The sequence below is a fragment of the Siniperca chuatsi genome, linkage group LG13, assembly GCF_020085105.1.
Source record: "Siniperca chuatsi isolate FFG_IHB_CAS linkage group LG13, ASM2008510v1, whole genome shotgun sequence".
Classification (NCBI taxonomy): domain Eukaryota; kingdom Metazoa; phylum Chordata; class Actinopteri; order Centrarchiformes; family Sinipercidae; genus Siniperca; species Siniperca chuatsi.
Genome location: NC_058054.1, coordinates 11869379 through 11889928, shown reverse-complemented (window position 1 = coordinate 11889928; position 20550 = coordinate 11869379). Strand labels below are relative to the sequence as shown.

At 36.6% G+C, this 20550-nt stretch overlaps 1 protein-coding gene across 2 annotated transcripts in view; it reads right to left on the bottom strand.

Moving 5' to 3' along the window:
* Positions 1-657: 657 nt before the first annotated feature.
* LOC122887196 (corticotropin-releasing factor receptor 2) overlaps positions 658-20550 on the bottom strand; it is a 35281-nt gene continuing 15388 nt past the window's right edge. For both annotated transcript variants that reach the window (XM_044220170.1, XM_044220171.1), the window contains 10 exons: positions 13497-13582; positions 12551-12657; positions 11437-11554; positions 11136-11289; positions 7787-7847; positions 7609-7681; positions 6993-7078; positions 4736-4871; positions 4179-4220; positions 658-2458 (listed from right to left, as the gene is read on the bottom strand). In XM_044220170.1, the coding sequence (XP_044076105.1) occupies positions 2318-2458; positions 4179-4220; positions 4736-4871; positions 6993-7078; positions 7609-7681; positions 7787-7847; positions 11136-11289; positions 11437-11554; positions 12551-12657; positions 13497-13582 (1004 nt within the window). In that variant the 3' untranslated portion in view covers positions 658-2317. The remainder of the gene's footprint in view (positions 2459-4178; positions 4221-4735; positions 4872-6992; positions 7079-7608; positions 7682-7786; positions 7848-11135; positions 11290-11436; positions 11555-12550; positions 12658-13496; positions 13583-20550) is intronic.

Genomic DNA, 20550 nt, shown 5'->3' with positions numbered 1-20550 from the left:
CGAGCAGCAACAAAAAACTAAAATGTCTTCTGTAATGTAACAAAACATTATAAAATACAAGTATGAAATGTACATTTTACAACAAGGAGTGATGAAATATTTTATGTTCTATTCAACACCCTCAAACAAATTTGATCACAGAAATTCTGTATATTTTCTTTTATTTATAGAGCCAGTGGATTTTAATCCAAGTATCAAAACGTATTAGAAATATAAATAAACAAATAAATAAATACAAACCAAACTATAACAAGAAATTGTTCACTTTAGGAAATATGTGTATTTGCTTTCTTGCTGAGAGCTAGATGAGAAGATCATGTCACGACTGTCAGTTAAACATTAAACTACAGCCTGCAGCCTGATAGCTCAGCTTAGCATGAACTTATCAGCACCTCTAAAGTTCACTTATTAACATGTTACTTATTGTTTGTTTAATCCATACAAAAACCGAAGTGTAAAAACAACAATTTGCGTCTTTATGGGGGTTTTGTGCAGGACTATTTCTTGGCTGGGAGCAGTGACTTCCTTGTTGTCTCCATGAGGTTGCCAGGCAACCAGCGGATACTCCTTTGGACAGAACCAAGCTGGCTGTTTCCAGTCTGAATGCTAAGCTAAGCTAACCGGCTGCTGGCTGTAGCTTCATATTTAATGGACAGATATGAGAGTGGTATCAATCTTCTCTTCTAACTCTCTGCAAAAAAACAAATAAGTGTATTTCCCAAAATGTCGAACTATTCCTTTAAACATTCTCAATTGTACCACCTGACAGACAGAAATACTCTTCTGATGTTGTGTAGCAAATGTAGGGACACACAAAGGAGCATCTGCAACATAGTTCAGACTATTTTTATTCTTCATAATCCTTTCCTAATATTTCCTCTCCCCTCTTCATCCTTTTGCAAAAAACAAAAGTATTTTGGGAGTTTGACATTGCAGATAGATTGTTCCTATTTATGTGTGAGCAGCCTGAGCAGATATAAGAGATGGTATTACAGGCTGGGAAAGTGTTTATGGAAGCAATTGGTGCTCACTTCATCAAGCTTCTCTTCTCTTGAACCAGCAGCTTAGTTGTGACACTGATTACTAGAAAGCCACAAGGATTTCATAAAGCTAAAAGAATTTAATCTGCTTCCACTGTGCCTGCATGATAAATCCACACATGGTTCTTAACATACATATACATTACATAAATGACTTAGAATCACTTCCCCAACTCCATAAGTAATATATACTGTATATAATCTTATTACTTAAACTTCTCATTTGGAAGAGAGCTTTAATTTGGGACTGCTCATCCATCAGCCTCAGGGAGTTTAAAAACATTGAATTGCTCTTCACACCCTCCTTCTCGCAAAAGGAAAGCAAAATCCAACAAAGGGGAAGTGGAAAATGGTGGTGGAAACAAATAGTTGCAACAGAGAGGAAGCTTAGCTTATTAGCTTATGAACAAGTGTTTCAACAATGTTTACAACAGTACAGTACGAGACAAGAAAATTATTGTAAAAGGAAACCCATACTTAAAGGAGAAGACACATTATAAAGGCTCCATTAGAATGGCTTGTTTGTATAAAATCATCATCTCACATTGACCAAAATGTGTCACCACGTCTTGTGAGGTGAATACCAATTGTTCACAAAATTCTTTTTAATTTCTTTTCATAAGAGAGAGCAGTGCCTCTTTTGAATCTCATGCCTTTTATACTGTATAGTTTTTGATGTTTAATTCAGGTGAACCCTCCTCATCCCCAAAGCCTCTTTGCTAGCTGTCAAAAGCAGCTGTTGATGCCAAAGAGCATTTTTGCGTTTTGATATTCATTGTATTAAATAGAAATGGCTTTTTTGGCAACGTTTTGAGTGCATCTTGGTCAATGTATCTAATAAAAATTGGAAGTATTCCTTGTCGCATTCCCTCTAAGTAACAATGGAGCAGATGTCTACAAGAGTTGAAGTATCCTGCTTTCTTTCTCCACTAATAACCACTAAGCAGTAAGATGACAGCAATAAGAACATTGTAAGATCATTTTAAAGTCTTTTAAATACTCTAATCTCCAGAAAAACTCAAACCCTGCACCTCATGAACAGTATGTTACGGGTTAGAATCTTATGTCCAATCATACTTCAGGCGCAGTTAAAGTGTACTTTTAGATGCTATTACTTGTTCTCACCAGACAACAGGAATTCTTCAGTCACACTGGACACATTGAGGCCTTGTAAGAGGAACCAGACTGTTCTGTAAATCACTTCATTGTTTGTACTGGACAAAAAGATTAAGTCTGTTCCCTTAGATGTTGTAGTGGAGATTATGCGCCCCCCCCGGTCACACAGCTGTGGTCTGTTTGATGCTGTGGAAGCTGATCCTGGTTGGAGATGTAGGGATGGACATGGCTCGGGCCACTCGCACTCGAAGGGCATGGTTGTCCTGCCAGCGGTGCCACCGTTTCCTTACTGCAGAACGTACCTAAAATGTTGAGAGTAAATGTTATATTATTGTACTGAACTACTTGTTTTATATGCAACTTGTCGCTACTCTTCTATGTCTGCATAGAAGATCAAATGTTATAACATAAAAGTTCGACATTTTGGGAAATACGTGTATTCACTAAATGAAAAGATCATTACCACTCTTATATCTGTTTATCAAATATGAAGCTACAGCCAGGAGACTGTTAAGCACCTTTCAGACATACACCCCTTTACATTAATCTGATGGCAATTTAACATGTTGGTCTCATGTCTGAATAAGCACCACCGCCAGCAATGTTACGTATTTCATGTCAGAAAAGTGCTTTAGCTTAGCTTAGCATAAAGACTAGAAGCACATCTAATGCTCACACATTGTTAGTTATTCAGTTTTTTATGGATTAAACAAACCAAGATCTAAATTAGAGAGCTTTAAAGGTGCTGATAGGTGGATTTTTTTTACCTTTGGACTGAGCCAGACTAGCTATTCCCTCTCTTGCTTTCTTGCCAAAAGTTAAATGAGAAGATTGATACCACTCTCATATCTGTTCATTAAATATGAAGCTACAGCCAGGAGATGGTTAGCTTAGCATAAAAACTGGAAAGAAGCTAGTCTGGTTTTGTCCAAAGGTGAAAAAATCTGCCTACCAGCACCTCTAAAGCTCACTAATTAACAGGTTATATCTTGTTTGATTAATCCATACAAAAACTAAAGTGTATAAACAACAAGTTATAATAGAGAAAGGATATCTGTTTCCCCCTGTTTCTGGTCTTTAAGCTAAGCTAACTAACTGTCTCCTGGCTGTAGCTTCATACTTAACACACAAATGAGAGCGGTATCGATCTTCTGCAAGAGTGCGAATAAGCGTATTTCCCAAAATGTCAAACTAGTCTGTTAGTGTTGAATTCAGACAGAATACAAAATTCTATTTGATAATTTTAAAGAGCAATGTGTAGGTTGAAATTCTTAAAGAATTAACATTTTTAGTTTCATGGAAATAATCATTTGAAAAGAATATGTATTATTATGTATTCACTGTAAATATTTGACTAACCAAATGGATAGAAATGTGGAGAAAAGGTAGGCATTTAGAGGCATGCTCCACTGAGAAAAGCATTGCCAAAATGTCCAAAATTCAAACTTATGTCTTAATGCCACACAATCACTTTTGCCAATGACAATTTTGAACTTGTATTAAATAATTGTACAAAAGGGGTGACTCAAATTCTTCACAATTCCTCGTCAAATTAACCACCTCTCCACCCCAGAGTTTCAATTATCCGAGGGTTGGAAGAGAGCAGCAAGAGGATCCTTCATTTTTCACAATTACAAATGTGTAAATCTTGTAATGGCATTAATGACTTTCAAACAGCTGGAATTCAAGCAATTTGCTTTTATCTTAATTAGATGAAAATGACAGAGCTCAATTAAAGTATTTTTTTTAATCATATTTAAGGACCATCATCAAAATGCTACAATTTCTCTACTGGAACAGAAAATCTTTTAGCAGTTTTACCCCCTTTATGAAAGCTACCTGATCCTACCCCTGCTTGAACTTAGCAAACACTGTAACTAGGGGTGTAGTTAGAAAAAAACACTACTAAACTAATCAAGGAAATCCATGTGGGGCTTTATTAAGATCATATATCAAGAATCACATTAACAATTTAATGAAATTCATAAATACTGACAGTCTTTTGCAACTCCAGTGACTCACCTCTCCATTTAGAAAGCAGTAAAACACTGACACAAAGAACCCCTGCAGAAAGACACATTACTGTTAGAAGAAGTAAATGCAGCTGTATTGTGTAATGGCACCTTAATTAGACATCAAAGAATTCAGATGGTGCAGTCATGAAAAGAAAATGCAAAAGAAATGAATCATTCAATTTTGGGAGCAAATGTTGTTATGCCAAATATTCTGTAATTCTTGGCTGTAAAGAAGCTCAGCTTGAAATCCCCTTTTTCCTCCCACTCAGTCTTATATTTAAGTGCATCAGATAGAAAGATAAAAAAGGAAATAATGCCCACATGGCCCTGTTAATCTTATCAGCTGAGAGTGCTGAACATGAGGCCATATTGTGTGTAAGCACAGCCAGGATGCTACTTCAAATCATGTTCCCACAAGAAGGCTATCCTGAAAAGTCATCCTGAAAGAAGTGATACAGCTCTGCGATAAAACACACACAATCTGTATGATTCACATGGTTCACTTTGTATATAGTGTGTGTGGGTTTTTTGAGTGTTTCCGAGTATAATTATCCTTATTTTCACCTGAAAAGACTGCAAAAAGGAGTTGAAATAGATGAAAACGATTTGTGAGATGTCGTCCTCCCCTGGATTCACAAAGAAGAGCATGTAGGTGATGCCCAGCAGAGGTAGCAAGACCAGTGTTGCTTTCACGGCTTTTCTGTGAAGACAGGGATTAAACATCAACAGCTTAATGTATAAAATTACTATTATAAGAACTTGGATTTCATTCAAGTTGATTTTGGAAAATGCATGATTTTGTGTGAGTGGCAGACTGGGAACAAAAACACACACACACACCGCCGCTAATACAAGTGTTAACCATTAACAAGAACAAAGTTTGGGTTGCCAGGTTTCATGGTTTTTAACATTTTATTTTTTTAACAATGCATTTCTAAATTTTCAAAGACTTGTGTTTTTACTTGCTAATAAACCATCAGGTCTGCAGTTTAAAATGTTAATAAGTTATTAAAAGAGTTTTTACAATTATCCATAAAGTCTGCAGGGGTAAATAAATTGTACTAAATTGATTTTGGTTTGGAGGTTCTGCATTGGTTGAGCTGGCCATTGGAGGGGTTTTTATGATGAACTAAAGAGCTAGCTAAAAAGATCTGGGAACCCAAAATGTTTAAAATGAAGTTGGGGTTTTAAATATGAGGAATTATATTCTATAAAAAAATGTTTTCTGCCCACAGTTTTGACATGCTGTGCCAAGCAAACAATTTAGAGATCACAGAAAATCCAATATTTTCTTGTCAAATCGACCCTGCTGTTCACATTGTTCATGCAATTCTGGTAAAACTGGCAGCATTTTGAGGGAACCATTATGTTCTATTTTTAGGTCAACAATTTATGTCTGTCCTCCACTCACTTAAATCTGCATGGCTCATGTCAGCATATCTGTCACACAACAACTGTAAATCCTACTGTAGCCTGAAAGGCCTGAATTTAAGTTGTCTGAGCTGTGACACTGTAAACACCCTGTAGACTCTAAATAATCCCAGAAGAAAAATACACTTAAAGTAAAAGGTGAGAAAGCACTCTAAGGATTTAGCAGTCAGATGCACAATATAAATCAGGACTGCACACAGCTCACCTCTCGCAAGCACACACCAAAGCTCTGCATTTACTCACTCATCAAGTCTTGTCAGACACATGAGATGTTTTCCACCTCCAAAGATTACTGGTGGGACTACATGAAATGGCCTCTTCCATGAAATACTGTAACTACCTTGTGCTCACTCAGGTCATTTTGTGTGTTTATCTAGACTTCATCTGGAAAAAATATGACAGGCACACATCTAGCCTTTTTTATAACATAGTCCATAAATTCAAAACCTGATGTCTGCTATAGTCTTTTCGGGAGATTACTGAAACGTAAGAAATTAAATGTCACCTTAGATTTGAAAGGAAGAAAGGATCTGAACATTTCTACTTTCTAACAAAAAAAGTTGATTTACTTGCTTGAAGTATCAGTATTTGAGTAAAACACATCAAAGAAATAGGTTTTTAGGGTGTAAATGATAATGATTTGGTAATGATTTACCAACAATAATTGGAATTACAGGCAATACTTATCCTGAAAGAGTCACAGCAAAAGCCATAAGAACAATAACTGATCTCTACTGATCTATTACAGTACTTGGCAGTGATTTGATTTGATTGCCCTTTACATCAGATCCTTTTCCTCCCAAATATCTTCTCTCTGAGCATCTGAGAGCTTGATCCTTAAAAATCTTGAGGATATTTGAGGATCAAGCTCACAGATTTGTATGAAATTAAGCCAGAATTTAAATGTTGACACTAATTGTGAAAGTTAAAATTAGTCTGATTTCTAAATCAGCTGCTTTGATGATTAAAAAATGCATTTCTTCACAGTCATTCTTCACAAACATTACATGTTGTCCTTGGAAGGAGCAAACAGAAAGAGAAGTGTAATTTCTATACTGTATACAACCGGGGGGAGAAGCATTGTCCTCTACGGTGGCCCAATGTACAAGAAAACGTGATGCAGTGACCTCTAAGGTGCTCTTCTGGTGGAGAAAACACGATGCAGAGACCTCTAGGCTGGTCTACATGGTCTAAATGGTTAAATAGTTAATAGTTCCCTGTGTGTTTTTATTACAGAGGTGTAGTTATACTTTAAATCTGAGTCACATAATAAAACAATTTTAATCTTAGCCAGGGTTTGGAACTGGTTCACCATAAACACATCACAACTTTCTACACGCTGGTGCCCCACGACATCAGCTGGTGCGCTGCTTCCACACTATCGACTCACCTGTACTGTATTGTTTCAGATGTGGTTGAAGCTCTTAGTTTGGTCATAAGAATTCTTACTATGTTGAAGAGGAAAACAAAGTTTATCTAGAAAAACAAAACACACAAAATAATTAGTTTTGGACCCTGTGCTAATGGCTTACACTGAAACACACCAAGAGCATTTTCTGCTGCGAACAGACTCTGCTCATTAAATCCTGAGCAGGAGGAGTAGAGGGTAACACAAGTCAAAGCCACCTCCTCTCTCAACAAGACAGTGTTAGAGGAGCACACAAATCAGAACTGGTCACAGCACTACTACATGCTGGTAACAGCTTGAACATAATCATTAGCGGATACATTCCTATGAATACAATTTGTTTTTTTCAGGATTTTTATGTGTGGAAATACCTTAACCCATCAGGAAGATTAATTCCACCTTGTCAACAAGCTAGATGCAGGATGGAAATGGGTTTCATTATAAAATAATTTTCATTTCAGTGCAGATTTGTTCATCAGTTTACATCTACAAGCAGGCATTGTTAGTGTGCGTTATATGAATGAATGGTTCTAACAAATAGTGTGGAAAATAATGTAAGTGGATGTACAGTGCAATGACTTTCTGTGTAGTTGCTTACCAGGAGCACAAGAATAACTGGTCCCTGGTAAATGTAGTCCATATATTTTCCAGGTTCTTTACCAAACCAACATCTGTTGACAGAAGAAACGAAAGAATCAATATCATCAAATTAGAGAAAACATTTAAAATTATCGGGACTTGGACATAAAACATAAAATTTGTTTTGGGATACTTACTGTTCATTTTCATAATACAACTTTCCTATGGCCCAGGCTACTATTATAGGGAATGGAATACCTGTAAGAAATAAAAAGATTCATGTAAGTCAGAAATAAAACATTTACAGAAAAGGGGGCATAGAATATTGTTAGAAAAAGCTCAATGAAAAATAGGAATAGAATGTATTAATTAATGTAGTAATCCACAGTAAAATACATTTGGTAACCTAACTATAAACAGTTTTTATTTTTGATGGCACTGGAGATAGTAGGTCAGAATAATGGTGGTGAATACAACAAAATATATATATTTTTTCCCAACAGAACTATATAACTTTGTGCCGCTTGATCAAAATGGAGAAAAATAACAAGACTACAATCTTCTGCTTATCAAGTACAAACTTGAAATGAACAAACAGGGCCACAGTGTATCACATACAGTAACAACATTTAAGCCTAAATTGGCTTCACAGTCATGTGATAGATCACTCAGGAGCCACAGCTGCTGCCCTCATTGAGGTCCAGCAGGGAAATAATGGATATATGTACATATATCTGAAAAACAAATGTTGTGGAGTGGGTGCTGGTTTTCTCAGAAACAAAGTAAATAATATACTTTGAGAAATATTTGTAATAATATGAGAAAGATATGTTTCCAAATTTAGACAAGTGACAGAACAGACGCCATGTGTATGAAAATCATTATTAAAATCAATTTAAATCATCTCAGAAAAAGAACAGAACAGTCCATGTTAAATTCTCCATCCTTCACATAGGCCTACCGCAGCTCTCTCTAGTGTACAGGGACCACATTTCAACAATCATCTGTCAAATCAGCATGAGTTGTTTCATGAATGCACACCAAAAATTAGCTGCTGCATAGCAGTGACATGTTTTGAGGAGAGGATGGCTGCATACTTGGCTCCAGAGATTTGATTTTATCAAGTCTGACTTTAAAAAAGACCATGTGTGCTTGAATCGTCTGTGATAAAATAAAACCATTTGAATTTGGCATGCTGTCATCCTTTCTTCAAAACAAACGCCAAAACATTTAGGGGTAATTCCCCGATTTCAATTCTTTATTTGTTTTCATGTTAATGTGGTCTGTGTTTCAGAGTTTGTGCTTATTTGACAGACTGTTTGGAGACTGTGCTGCATCAGAACCTATTTGCTGCTTTTTACTGCATGTTCAGATGGAGGTAAAAAAAAAGTAAAGCCCTTCGGAATATCTCACTGCCACCCCAGAGCACTCAGGACTGCAGTTCAAGGAAAGTCTGAGCGAAACATCTTCTAGCTAAATATCATTAGTGACTGCACAAATCAGATGTGTTAATAACACGGTGACAGAAAGCTGACCAGATGTGGTCGAGTTTTGTAACTAGCTAGATAAAGAGGATCACATGTTCGTAACAGTAAATGATCAGTGGAATGACCTTTAATGGAGCTGAAAGAATACAGGTCTAAACCTATTTCAATCCCAGCTAACATCAGGGTCTCTGGTGGAAGACAGATTTAATCTGCCCCACTTCCATCATTTCCTAATGAATTCTAATTAACAATCTCTCAAGGCTTATATCAGTGGCACAATGAGAAATCTCTTTTCTGGCTTCCACAATGCAGCTGTTGTAAAAATGAAAGAACAAAAGAATTTGTACAGATTATTCTTCATACTTATACCAACTTACCTGTATTTATATTATGTATAGTCCATACACTACAGCTACCTGTTTCGACTTTAGTATGACTTTTAACAAGTCATTTAAATGTATCTATTACATTTTAAATAGTTACAGTATTCCTGTATCTGCTTCCAACATTTTTAGCCTGTTTCTTTTGCTGCGGTAACATGTGAATTTCCCCAACAAGCAAATTATACTGTTTTCTTTTCACAGATGGAATATACCGATGAGGGGCATCAATTACAGAAAATAAAAATATTATTTTTCACTGAAAATACACCCTATGGGCTATGTGGCTGCAAAGATATATTGGAGTTTAATCTACACCTGCAGGAGTGCCTAGTGAATTTCAAGTGCTGATGAGTTGACCTTCCCCAAAGAGGAAGCCACACAGATAATCGAATCATCATAAGAATCACATTAGGTCATTAAAACTAGATTGATATGTGTGATATCTGCCTTTGGTTACTTCTATTTTAAAGCCTATACGAGTTTCCTAATCATAGTCATCAGTCATCCATATGTCATTACCAATCAAATGTCAACTACTCATCTGCTAGTTATCTATTTACTTTTCATTTTTGAGCTCATAAAGCTCTACTGCATGACCTAGATGCAGTAAAGTATGTGTTTATTTGTGCAAGAACACACAATGTCTATTACATAAAAAGAAAGAAAGAAAATGTCAGACTGCCTAAGGGAAGCATACAAGCATGTTTCCATGTGAATTCTTCTGCCTCAAGATGAAATATTCTGACACTGTGTTTCCTAATAGCTTAAGTCAAAGTGAGCATAGATAATTTATGACGGGGTCATGACGTCATGACGGGGCATCTGCTACATGTTCAAAACTCATTCTATCACTGGAAGTCAAGCAAAAAAAAAAAAGACATTTTCCACACTTCACTGCAGCTCTGTTCTCTTATGAAATCAAAGCCTCATCTTGAGTCTGAAGCACTAAAGGGTCTCCCTTCGCTTCAGTCACTGACCATACTTCACTTAAGTGCTTTCATTCAAGCAAATGCTCACTTTGAATTGGGGAGAAATGTCATATAACATTGTGGTCCAGTTGTTTTAAAACCAGTTATTCATATAAAACAGGACAATATATCGAATTCTGAAACTGATCATTCTGGGCAGATATATGATTGGTGTCAGAAGTCAACCAGACATCAACACTAATACTCATGTACATTCACAGTTAATCCAAAACATCTATAACAATTCAAAATGATCTTGTGATATGATTGAAAGCTTTAGAACAGCTACTAAATGGACCTTGAGGTTAGATTGTTTTGTCAACTACTGTTTCCAAGGTCAAGAATATACTTTGCAACCCAATTCCTAATCTTGATTTGGGAGTCAGTCCATAAAATAACTACATTTGGGATCAGAAAATATAAAGTTAAACTGGAATTTAAATTGGGTTTTGTGGCTTGGCCAACTCAGGTTCTAATATTTGCATTTTGAGTTAAAATCCATAGGAAAAACCATTAGACTATAAGAAAACCAGGTTTTTATACATTTTCATTCATAAGGATCAGTAAACACTTCGATTGTCATTTATTATTTTCATTTCATACAAAATGAAAACTATAGTAAGTGTACCAAACAGTGAACCATGTGATTCGTACAGAACCGTACAGAGTGAAGTGTTACTAACGCACTGTCAACATTAACATACTCACACCAGCCGATGAAAAGGAAGACCCATTTTCTGAGCTTATCAGTTGAATAAGTCATTACAATGGCTGTGTGAAGGTAACATCCTTCAACAAACATCCAGAAAAAGTTTGTCACCACAAAGTAGTTGTATATGGTTGTAATTAATCGACACCAAGGCTGAAAAAGAAAACACAAGACTCAAAGTTACTTGTAAATTGCAACAGAAATACTAATACTTTTCTTGATATAAAATTGTTTATAGCTGAACTTGTTAAGAATTTCTAATGGCTTTATATATACAATACTGTAAATGAATGATGTTACCTCATTGCTCTCATGGATATTATGGTCTATCAACTGGAGCAAAAACCACATAACATTCCTAAGTATGAAGGTGGTGATCAAGTTCCAGTGGATGATGTTTCGAAGACACCGTATGCTCCTAGACCACAAGTCGAATGAAAGACACGTTTTATTATCATGCTTTCATAGAGGCAGTACAGCTTATTCAAAGTAAAGCGAAGTCTGAATATTAGAATAAAGAAATTGGGGGAATATTAGCTTTTTGTTATACTGTCCGACAAGTTATGTCATGTCACTGCAGATAGAGGCTCCAATAGTATATGCAAACAGTCTGTAAAAAAGTATGTTGATATATTTTTCATAATTTCATCAAATACTTTTTTTTCAATTTACTTATAAAAAATATGTACTTAAAGTATACAGAAACTAAAAATATACTGTATGTATCATGTCTGTGTGATCAAATTTGACTGACTTATGATTTAGAAAAAGGAGTGTGATTTTTGACACAAATTGGGGTTTAAGTATAGTACAGTATTACTGTAGATGTGGTTGGTCAGCATGCTTTGAAGAGCCGCTAAAAGATTAATAATTTCATTTGTCAGGCTTTTAACAGACAGTTTTAGTTCAGATGACGGTCAAAATGTTGTTTCAGATCATTTCTTATCTTGCCAAGAAAAAACTTCTGTGGAGAAAATACTAAGTAGTTGTAGATTGTGCCATGAAATCTAAAGAGATTTAATCTTGGAGCAAAATATTGACTATTTTGGCCTTCAACCTAAAGAAATCCATATTTGCCTTCAGAAACCCACATCGATTAAACCACAGTGAAAAACTCAGCTGAGGCTGTTTAGTATCTGACCTGTTCTGTCATAGTAGATGTAGATGTGTGTGTGTGTGTTTAAACCAGGACATGAAAAGAGGTATGACTGAAGAGAATAAGTGTTGTGAAATACACATTACATATTTCTCAGCCTGAGTGCTCCAGCTGAGCCATGCAGCAGAGATCTGCTCATTTGACATAAGCAAGTTAATGAAAAGCTGTCCAACGATATTACATGAATTTCCCTGATTGTCTACTATGAGGTCTCATGCATACAGGACACATTTAGATGGGTACTATTTCTGTACTTGCCTTAAGCACAAGAAGAGAATGAAGGCCACGACTAGAGCTCCCACAGAGATACAGTGGCCTAGGTAGTTGATGATCAGCGCTATTTTATAATGCACTGGATATTTTCTCTGTAAAGACAACACGTGAATTACTTCTCTAATGTAACTGCTGGACAATAGAACAAACATAAGAGGTTAGGAATACATAAATAAATGAATAGAAACAGGGTGTATCTATCTATTTATCTATCTAGGCTTCATTGTTTTGAAGTTTAGCTTATGTGAGAGAAGGCAAATGTCACTGCCACACTTCAGATGTCTTGGCTTAAAATTATCTGAGAAAATAGAGCAAGACCCAGAAATACACACAATCAGGAGCCATGATGTGAGGTAATCAGGCCAAAACCCATACATCAGTCTTACAGTTTGGCCTCAGGATTTCCTTATAGGGACACAGACAAGACTGTACTGGAGTGTTTATTAAGTCGTCTGGAAACAAATGTTTTAACACTTTAAAGGGACAGTTCACCCCAAAATCAAAAAGACATATTTTTCCTCTTACCTGTGGTGCTGTTTATCCATCTAGATTGTTTTGGTGTGAGTTGCCAAGTTTTGGAGATACAGGCCATAAAGATGTCTGCCTTTTTTTAATATAAAAACTATATGGCACTTGGCTTGTGGTGCTCACAGGGGCAAAAAACACATTTGAAAAATATGTATTATGTATTATAAAATATGATTTTGGGGTGAACTGTCCCTTTAACTGCACTACACAGAAAAAGAAAATGCAGTTCAATAAACATTACGCAATCAAAACACTACATTTCATTTGCCATATCCAGTTGGTTTTCCCTGTATGCCATTAGTGTAAAGATGAGGAACTGTGATGAGCATTTATCGGAGATAGTTAACAGACTGCTTGCAAAATGAAGGACATAGCAGGATTGCTCCAGCGATGCCACACTAACCTTCTCCTCCAAAATGGGTTCACAACTGGAGTAATTGCTCTTCAACGCCCACGTCCCATTATCCATGCATTCCCTGTAAGCACTCCCTGCAGGAAAAGATTAGGCGCACGGTTGAGAAAATTGTAGGATTGTTGCAAACATTGATTAAGTTTTCAAAAACAAAAACTCTAAGATTTGGTTGGTTGAAATTTCCCATCTGTATTCAACATCAGACACTGCACTCAGCTGAGTAAGTGCTGGTGCAAGCCAGTTGTTTGTTGTGTTGTTGTTGTTGTGTTTGCAAAGTAGGTAAGCTAAAACATCCTTGTAATTTCTTAGGGGCTCAGTTCAAACTTGAGCACTATCTGTATGAGCCTTACACAGAATACCAATTCAGCAATACAAATTTTTATTCATGGTGGGGAAATGCAAATCCTCTTACTCTGTCAGTTTATTTGCATATCTTTTAAAACCCACTTTCCATAATCATTTTGCAGTTCCTCACCGCACATTCTGAGGGCCCTTTATCTCTTTAACATTGAAAAATGTATAAAGAGTCGAGCAGAAACAGAGCAGCAATAAATGTGTAAAGGTTATTTACTTCTATACTATCATGACCAGCCACTTAAAGTGATCATTTGAACCCCTCTGCTGCCAAGACACACATGATTAAGTTAGGTGCTTTATTATTGTGCATGAAAACTCACATCAGTTATGGTTTTGCTGCTGTCAGAAGCTGAATCAGAAGTCTTATTTATACAGTTTTCAAAAATGCATTAAATATAATAGAGTCAGTACACCTTTTGTTATTATTTTACCAGACAATATTCTCACAGGTCAAGGCCTCCAGTGTGTATTACATATTCACATATTCATTTATATATAAAACTCCAAATAAATGCCTTACAGATGAATTTTATTTCACTATATGATCAGTTTATTTCTAAATACTCAAACTGTTCAACATTATTTCATAGTTATGTGCTGAAGTTGCTTCAAATGCTCTTATTTCCTGTGAGCAAATGAGTGATATCTCCTTAAATATATGAACGGATTAATTAATAAATATATTTATCTCAATGTTCAGAAATTTGCATAATACTTACAGTATTTTTTCCTGTTGGGGATTACCAGTTCAGACAAATCTCACACTAGTGTAGACTGTAATGTTTGTATTCACTCATCCTGACTCAAAGATTCTTGTCAACAACAAAACAATATGGCAGGAAGTGAGGAAAGCATCCACCTCAGAAATGTCTACAGCAACTTTTGAACCAGTGGCAGCAGCAGAATAAGATCCTTTGCATTCGAATTAATGTTATGTAATGTGACATTTGTATTTGGAGAGCAGACAGCAGTATTATGAGCCTGTTTAAAACAGGCTCATAATACATACACACTGCTTTGTGCTGTTCATGAAGGAAGATCCCAATTCTCTGCCGTTTGAGTAGGAGCTGTGGTAAATCAAAGTCGGTTAAATCACTAACGCACGAGTGGAATGTCAATCCCCTGAGATGCAGTAAAACAGTCAGTTACAAAATACTCTAAAACACAAACACAATGTGCTTGTTTGGTTGACTTTAAGAAAAAAACTGCCTCAATACGTTTATTGATTAGTTGTGGCATCCACAAATTTCTTGTGAAGTCTAAGCAACCGTGATATGACAGCTAAAGGCTCATGCATTGTTGGAACATGAACTAAGGCAAATAAACTGGAGAATCAGGGCTGCTGCTTTTGTTTGTATCATCTGTGAGGACATCAAGTAATTTTCAGGAGGGACATTACTTCTTTTGACTGCTTAATAGTGACAAATGACATTAGTTTGGAGCCATTATGGTATTGATTATGCTGCACACTGAGTGAAGTGAAGAAAAAATGGAAATCCTTGTACACTCTAATGGAGTTCAATACAACAGTCAGAGAGGTGTTGATTCAGCTCCATGGTAATTTTAAGCTGTTCCTGTTCTTACATTGAGCTCCATTATATATTGGATATACACAATATAATAACAACACATATTAAAAAAAATTGCTGAATCAAGAGCTCTTTGACGCAATGGACTTTATTAAAAAGATTTATATTTTCTTCTTTGTGTACATGTATCGAAATTTTTTCAACACTTAATTAAAAAGGAACTTGGACCGACGACAAGGCATAGACAACAAGGTCAGCAGCGCCTGTAATTCATTATCCTTGTGTTGAATGAGCAACTGGTTGATGTCTTTGTTTGTTTTCTTCCAGAAAAGGGACATGTGAAAAGGGCGTGACGAATCAGGGAAGGACACGTGGTCACTGACAAGACGCAATCAAGAAGCGAACGTGGGTGTCTGGGTCATCGTTTTAAAAAGTCTCAGTTTTTGCATGTCAAGACTAGAACGCAACCCCATAGTTTTCAAACAAAATCGGGGCTAGCAGTGTTTCTAAATGTATCTGTTTTCGGGGCTCAAAGTTTGGATGCTAGGTGTAAATGTAGAAAACTCGTGTTTTAAAACAAAAACGTAGTAGTGTGGATGTAGCCTTATATTTGCAGACTTGATGGCTCATTACAGGGTGAAGTGAGAAACCCATGAGCATGTATTAATGAGTTACTAACATTTATAACAGCATTATTCCAAAATAGACAGGATACAAAATAAGCCTACAGTAATTTTTCACAACCTGGCAACCCAAAAGTTGTTAATTAATAGTTTATATCAACCATTAATAAATCCATTAGTTACAAAAGGTGACCTATTAGACACCTTTATAAGTGAGTAACATTAAATGTGTGGTTTCAGTTATTGCATTTTCTGATATTAATTTATTTCTGCAGGCAGTTTCAAGTAAACCTCAACTCACTTCAAAAGAAAGAAAATATATATATATATTTTTAAACAGGCATCCTTTAGCATTACACAGCTAACACCACTGGCATTTAAATGAAAATGAAAAGATTACCACCAATAATAATAATAATGCACCAGGGAATGTGGAACATATGCTGTGTTTTTCCATTAAGGCAAGTAAACATGCATTTTTGTATTTCACTTCAGTGCGGTTTAAATAATCCAACATGTTCCATCTTCAGAACATAAAGTTGTTCCTTGTTAGTGGGCACTACTTCTCTGATGGTATCTGTTGCATTTACATCACCTTTCAGTTTATTAGTGAGTAATTTCTCTTCACTCATCCCAACACAATTATTAAAACAAAGCACATCATAAATAATCTTTGCAGACAAACAATCATAAGCACTTTGTGTCATTGTAACTGTTTTGGGGAATCAAGCTGAGAGTCAGTATGACAGCATCAACAGGACACTGGAATCACTTCAAGTCATCAACAGCTAAAATTCCTCCAGTCAGGTAAGTCTGCAACATCTGAAGTGACAAACACCCGTCACAGGGAAGATTTTCTCTGCCAATCCAATGTTTTAGTTTTTTCAACAATCTCTTTTAAACTACACATTTATTTTCAGATACATGATGAAGAACTATTCTTATCACGCGACATATTACATCTGCAAAGAACATCATGAAAACTAATATAAAACCTTATAGCACCTTTACAGTAAGTTGCCTGAGTTGATATTGCAGTAGCAGCACAAGCTTTCCAGTGAAAGTTCTCAGCCTCTCCAGGCAAATACCACACTGTCTTTGTGAAACAAGCAGTGATGGGGCAGAAATAGAGGAAGGGGAGCAGGTTGTGAGTGTTGTCCCTGTGAGCCATTCCACTGAGGCAGGACTAATTCAAGGCACTGGTGCAGGAAGAGCACATTTCTGACTAACCATCTGTGCATTACACATGATAAAGCTATTCTCTCCACATTTTTCTTTACAGTGCGTTATATTAACAGTACATTTCTAAAATAAAGCAAATGACTCAGTCTCTCTTGAGTTTGGGTAGGGATAAAGCTGCCATGTGAAGGTGTTAACAGTGCTGTAAGCAGCCCAACACTGACCACACTCCACTCATGTAAAGATGCATAAGGAGACGAAAGAAATGTACAATTCCCAATTTGCTTACTCTGTACCAACATTGCCCACTTCCTGCACTAGCCACCATGCCAACTTTCGTGCTTTTCTTGGATGCACAAATATGCACATGCAAACAAACACCATATGACTGTTCAAGGATTAGAAGCTTGTTTGTCGAGATAAATGAGGAAAGGAGTTTTATATGAGGGTCATAAACATTAAAGATTCAGTTATCAATTGTGAAATTAATTGTTATTACATTTGTAAGAACTAATCTACACAACCCAAACAGTCTGTGTCTTCACTGCTGCTGAGCTTGACCTGTTTTTTTCAGCTGATTGTTGCTGTGCTACCAACCATGGGACCTGCAACAATGCCACAGGAATATTGCATTTTCACTTAAAGGTTGTGTAAGCCTGTCTGTCTATGTCTGGTGTTTGATTGCTCTGTGCTTTACTTTGTCATCTGTCTTTTAGCTTTGTGTTACTTTTGAGCCAGGAGGTACTGATTGATGGACTCAAACAAAGGAAACTGACTGCTATGCCTCCTCAAAGCACAAAGCTGCTGCTCACAGCTTATCACAAATTACCCACTTGTTTCAGTTGCTTTGTGAAATAGTCAGTGACGCTATAGCCTTCTATTTTGATGAGTTTCAAAATGAGGTAAAGATAAAAGGCTATAATATCTCAAAGTTGCATGATCAAAACAGCTCATGCAAGCTGTACACCTGAGCCAGTTAAGGCAGCGTTTACTTCAAGCCATTTGAAATTTAATTTCATGAGCTGGGGACAGAGTAAACTAGGCCATACCATAATAACATGGGAACCTCACAGCTCATTGCAGTTTGATATTTCAGTTAGGCAGGAAGAACTGGAGCAAAGCTGCCATGTTGCATACACAGACATCAGAGGGCAAGTGATGACCTGAAGGCATACCCAGTAACAATTCAATCACAGTCTATCATATCAGTCTTTGAAAGACTGTGGAGTTCTTTTACATCACTTATGACCTGCAGTGATTTAAATAAATATTTAACCATTTTATTAAACTGGGCCCCATTTCCCAGAAGAATCTTAAGGCTAATATGGTCAATAAATCTATTTTATGAGCCTTCTTAAGCTTAAGAGGTGTTATATATGTTATATAGATCCCAAAAGCATCATAACATAAGAGGGTCTTAGAAATGATTGTAGCTCACCTGGTAGAGCGCGTACCACATATCAACGCTGAGGCCTGGGTACGAATCCAGCCCGGGCTATTTGCTACATGTCATCCCCTCTCTCTCTACTGTGACTATCCAATAAAGCAAAATTCCAAAAAAAAAGAAATTATCATAGATTTACAAGTGTTTGAAATGTAAAAATTCAAAGTATCCATGGTTTGCAGGAATGTAAAATGGCTTCATCTCTATCACTGTGCGAGCTGTGGTTTTTATGGGGAGCCACATAAGCACTGAATCCTTGATATTTGTCTGAAACTGTTTAAAAATAATGTAAGTTTTTGGGTTATGTTTTTTTTTTACATTGTCAGGATGGTTCTTACCATTTTGGGGCCTGCATCTCATCTCCAAGTCTGTTGTTTTTGCTTTTTATGTGTATGTCAGCAACCGCCCTTGCCCTTTTTGTCGTAGATGCAAAAGTGTCCTTTTCAAAGGGCAAATAAAAAAATGTTTTTCTTTTTTCCCCCTGTATTTATCATCTTTCTGGAAAAGGAATACCCTAAATGATACGTTTGCCAAAAACACCTAACATAAGACACACGGTGCTCCCTCTGTGCAGTATAGTGGAAAACTTAAACTGTTCTCTATCTGGAGAGAAATAATCAGACTTTCCAAAAATCACATATTCATGAATCAGGTGACCTGTGGTTCAGATCAGGAAGCGTTAGTCTCCAGTGAGTCTAAGCTGTCAAGGCTAACATGCCAACATCACAACATTAAAATGCAACTGTTCCAAAAGCCCTTGATTGACCCAAGTTTGATCAAACACAACATGGCAGCTAAACCACTTCACCAAAAAGAATACTGTCCTGTCCTTGTCACATTCACTCTATTATACATTTTGTCAGAGGTGCTGATCTTTTTCAAAGCAAAACAAAGTCCCTGGCTCTCTGGCATTATCAGCACACGCTCCAAAAGTGGATGGATTACTTAAATTACGTCTCTGGGAGGTTTATCCTGAGGGGGTACTGAAAGCCCAGACTATGTTTGATCACAAGTCACATATACATTACAAAGTGTTTAAACTCATCCCTCTGGGTGAAAGCTTTCTGGTACTACTGCTGCAATTTAACTCTGATGCTCTGACTGTTGACTTCTACCAGTAATTAGCACTTCATTGCTTAAATATGCTAAAGAAAAAAGCTTGTTAACTCATAACCTGTCCTGTGTTATTAAAAGAAATCTGTTTGTTTTCAGAGATTATTTACTCATCTAATCATGTCCTCCTGGGAAAACTAAGTTGTTGTATCAAGCTGCATATGGAATAAATGTTATACAGTATATACACAGTTTAAATGTTTAAACAATCCAATACAAATGTGACAAACTGTGCTGAATGTCTTTGTTTTGTCATCTTTTCCTTCTGTGAAATTCTGACACACACTCATGGCTTCTATAAAGGGAACAGCCCAAGGGGAGGAATAGCTCTAAAGAAAGACATTCAAGAGAAATATCACATATCTTTGCTGAGAATTAGACACCCACTTCCACTGTAGATGATTCCTGTAGTTTAAAATACATCTTGGGAACATCACTAACGTGAGTGTAGATTTTAGTTGGATAACAGAAAAAGACAATCATTTGTATGAGAGCCAAAACAACAGGGTAGAATGTAGTGCAGGGAACCTGCCAGAGTAGAAATCCCACTGTTGTTTTTACTGTTTTCTCAGAGTGACTGTAAGCCTTGCTGTCATGCTACATGTGACAATTGAGATGGCAGTGGGAGATGTGGTTCTAGAAATGATGCACCGGGTTTAATGGCTGAGACATGGTGTAGCCTCATGGACGACCAAACCACACAAGCTCAGGTCAACCACCACTGAGCCAATCAACAAAAGACATATGGGGTCAGTCTAAAAACTGGCTGCTTGCCTGACCAGCCTGCTACTACCATCCTT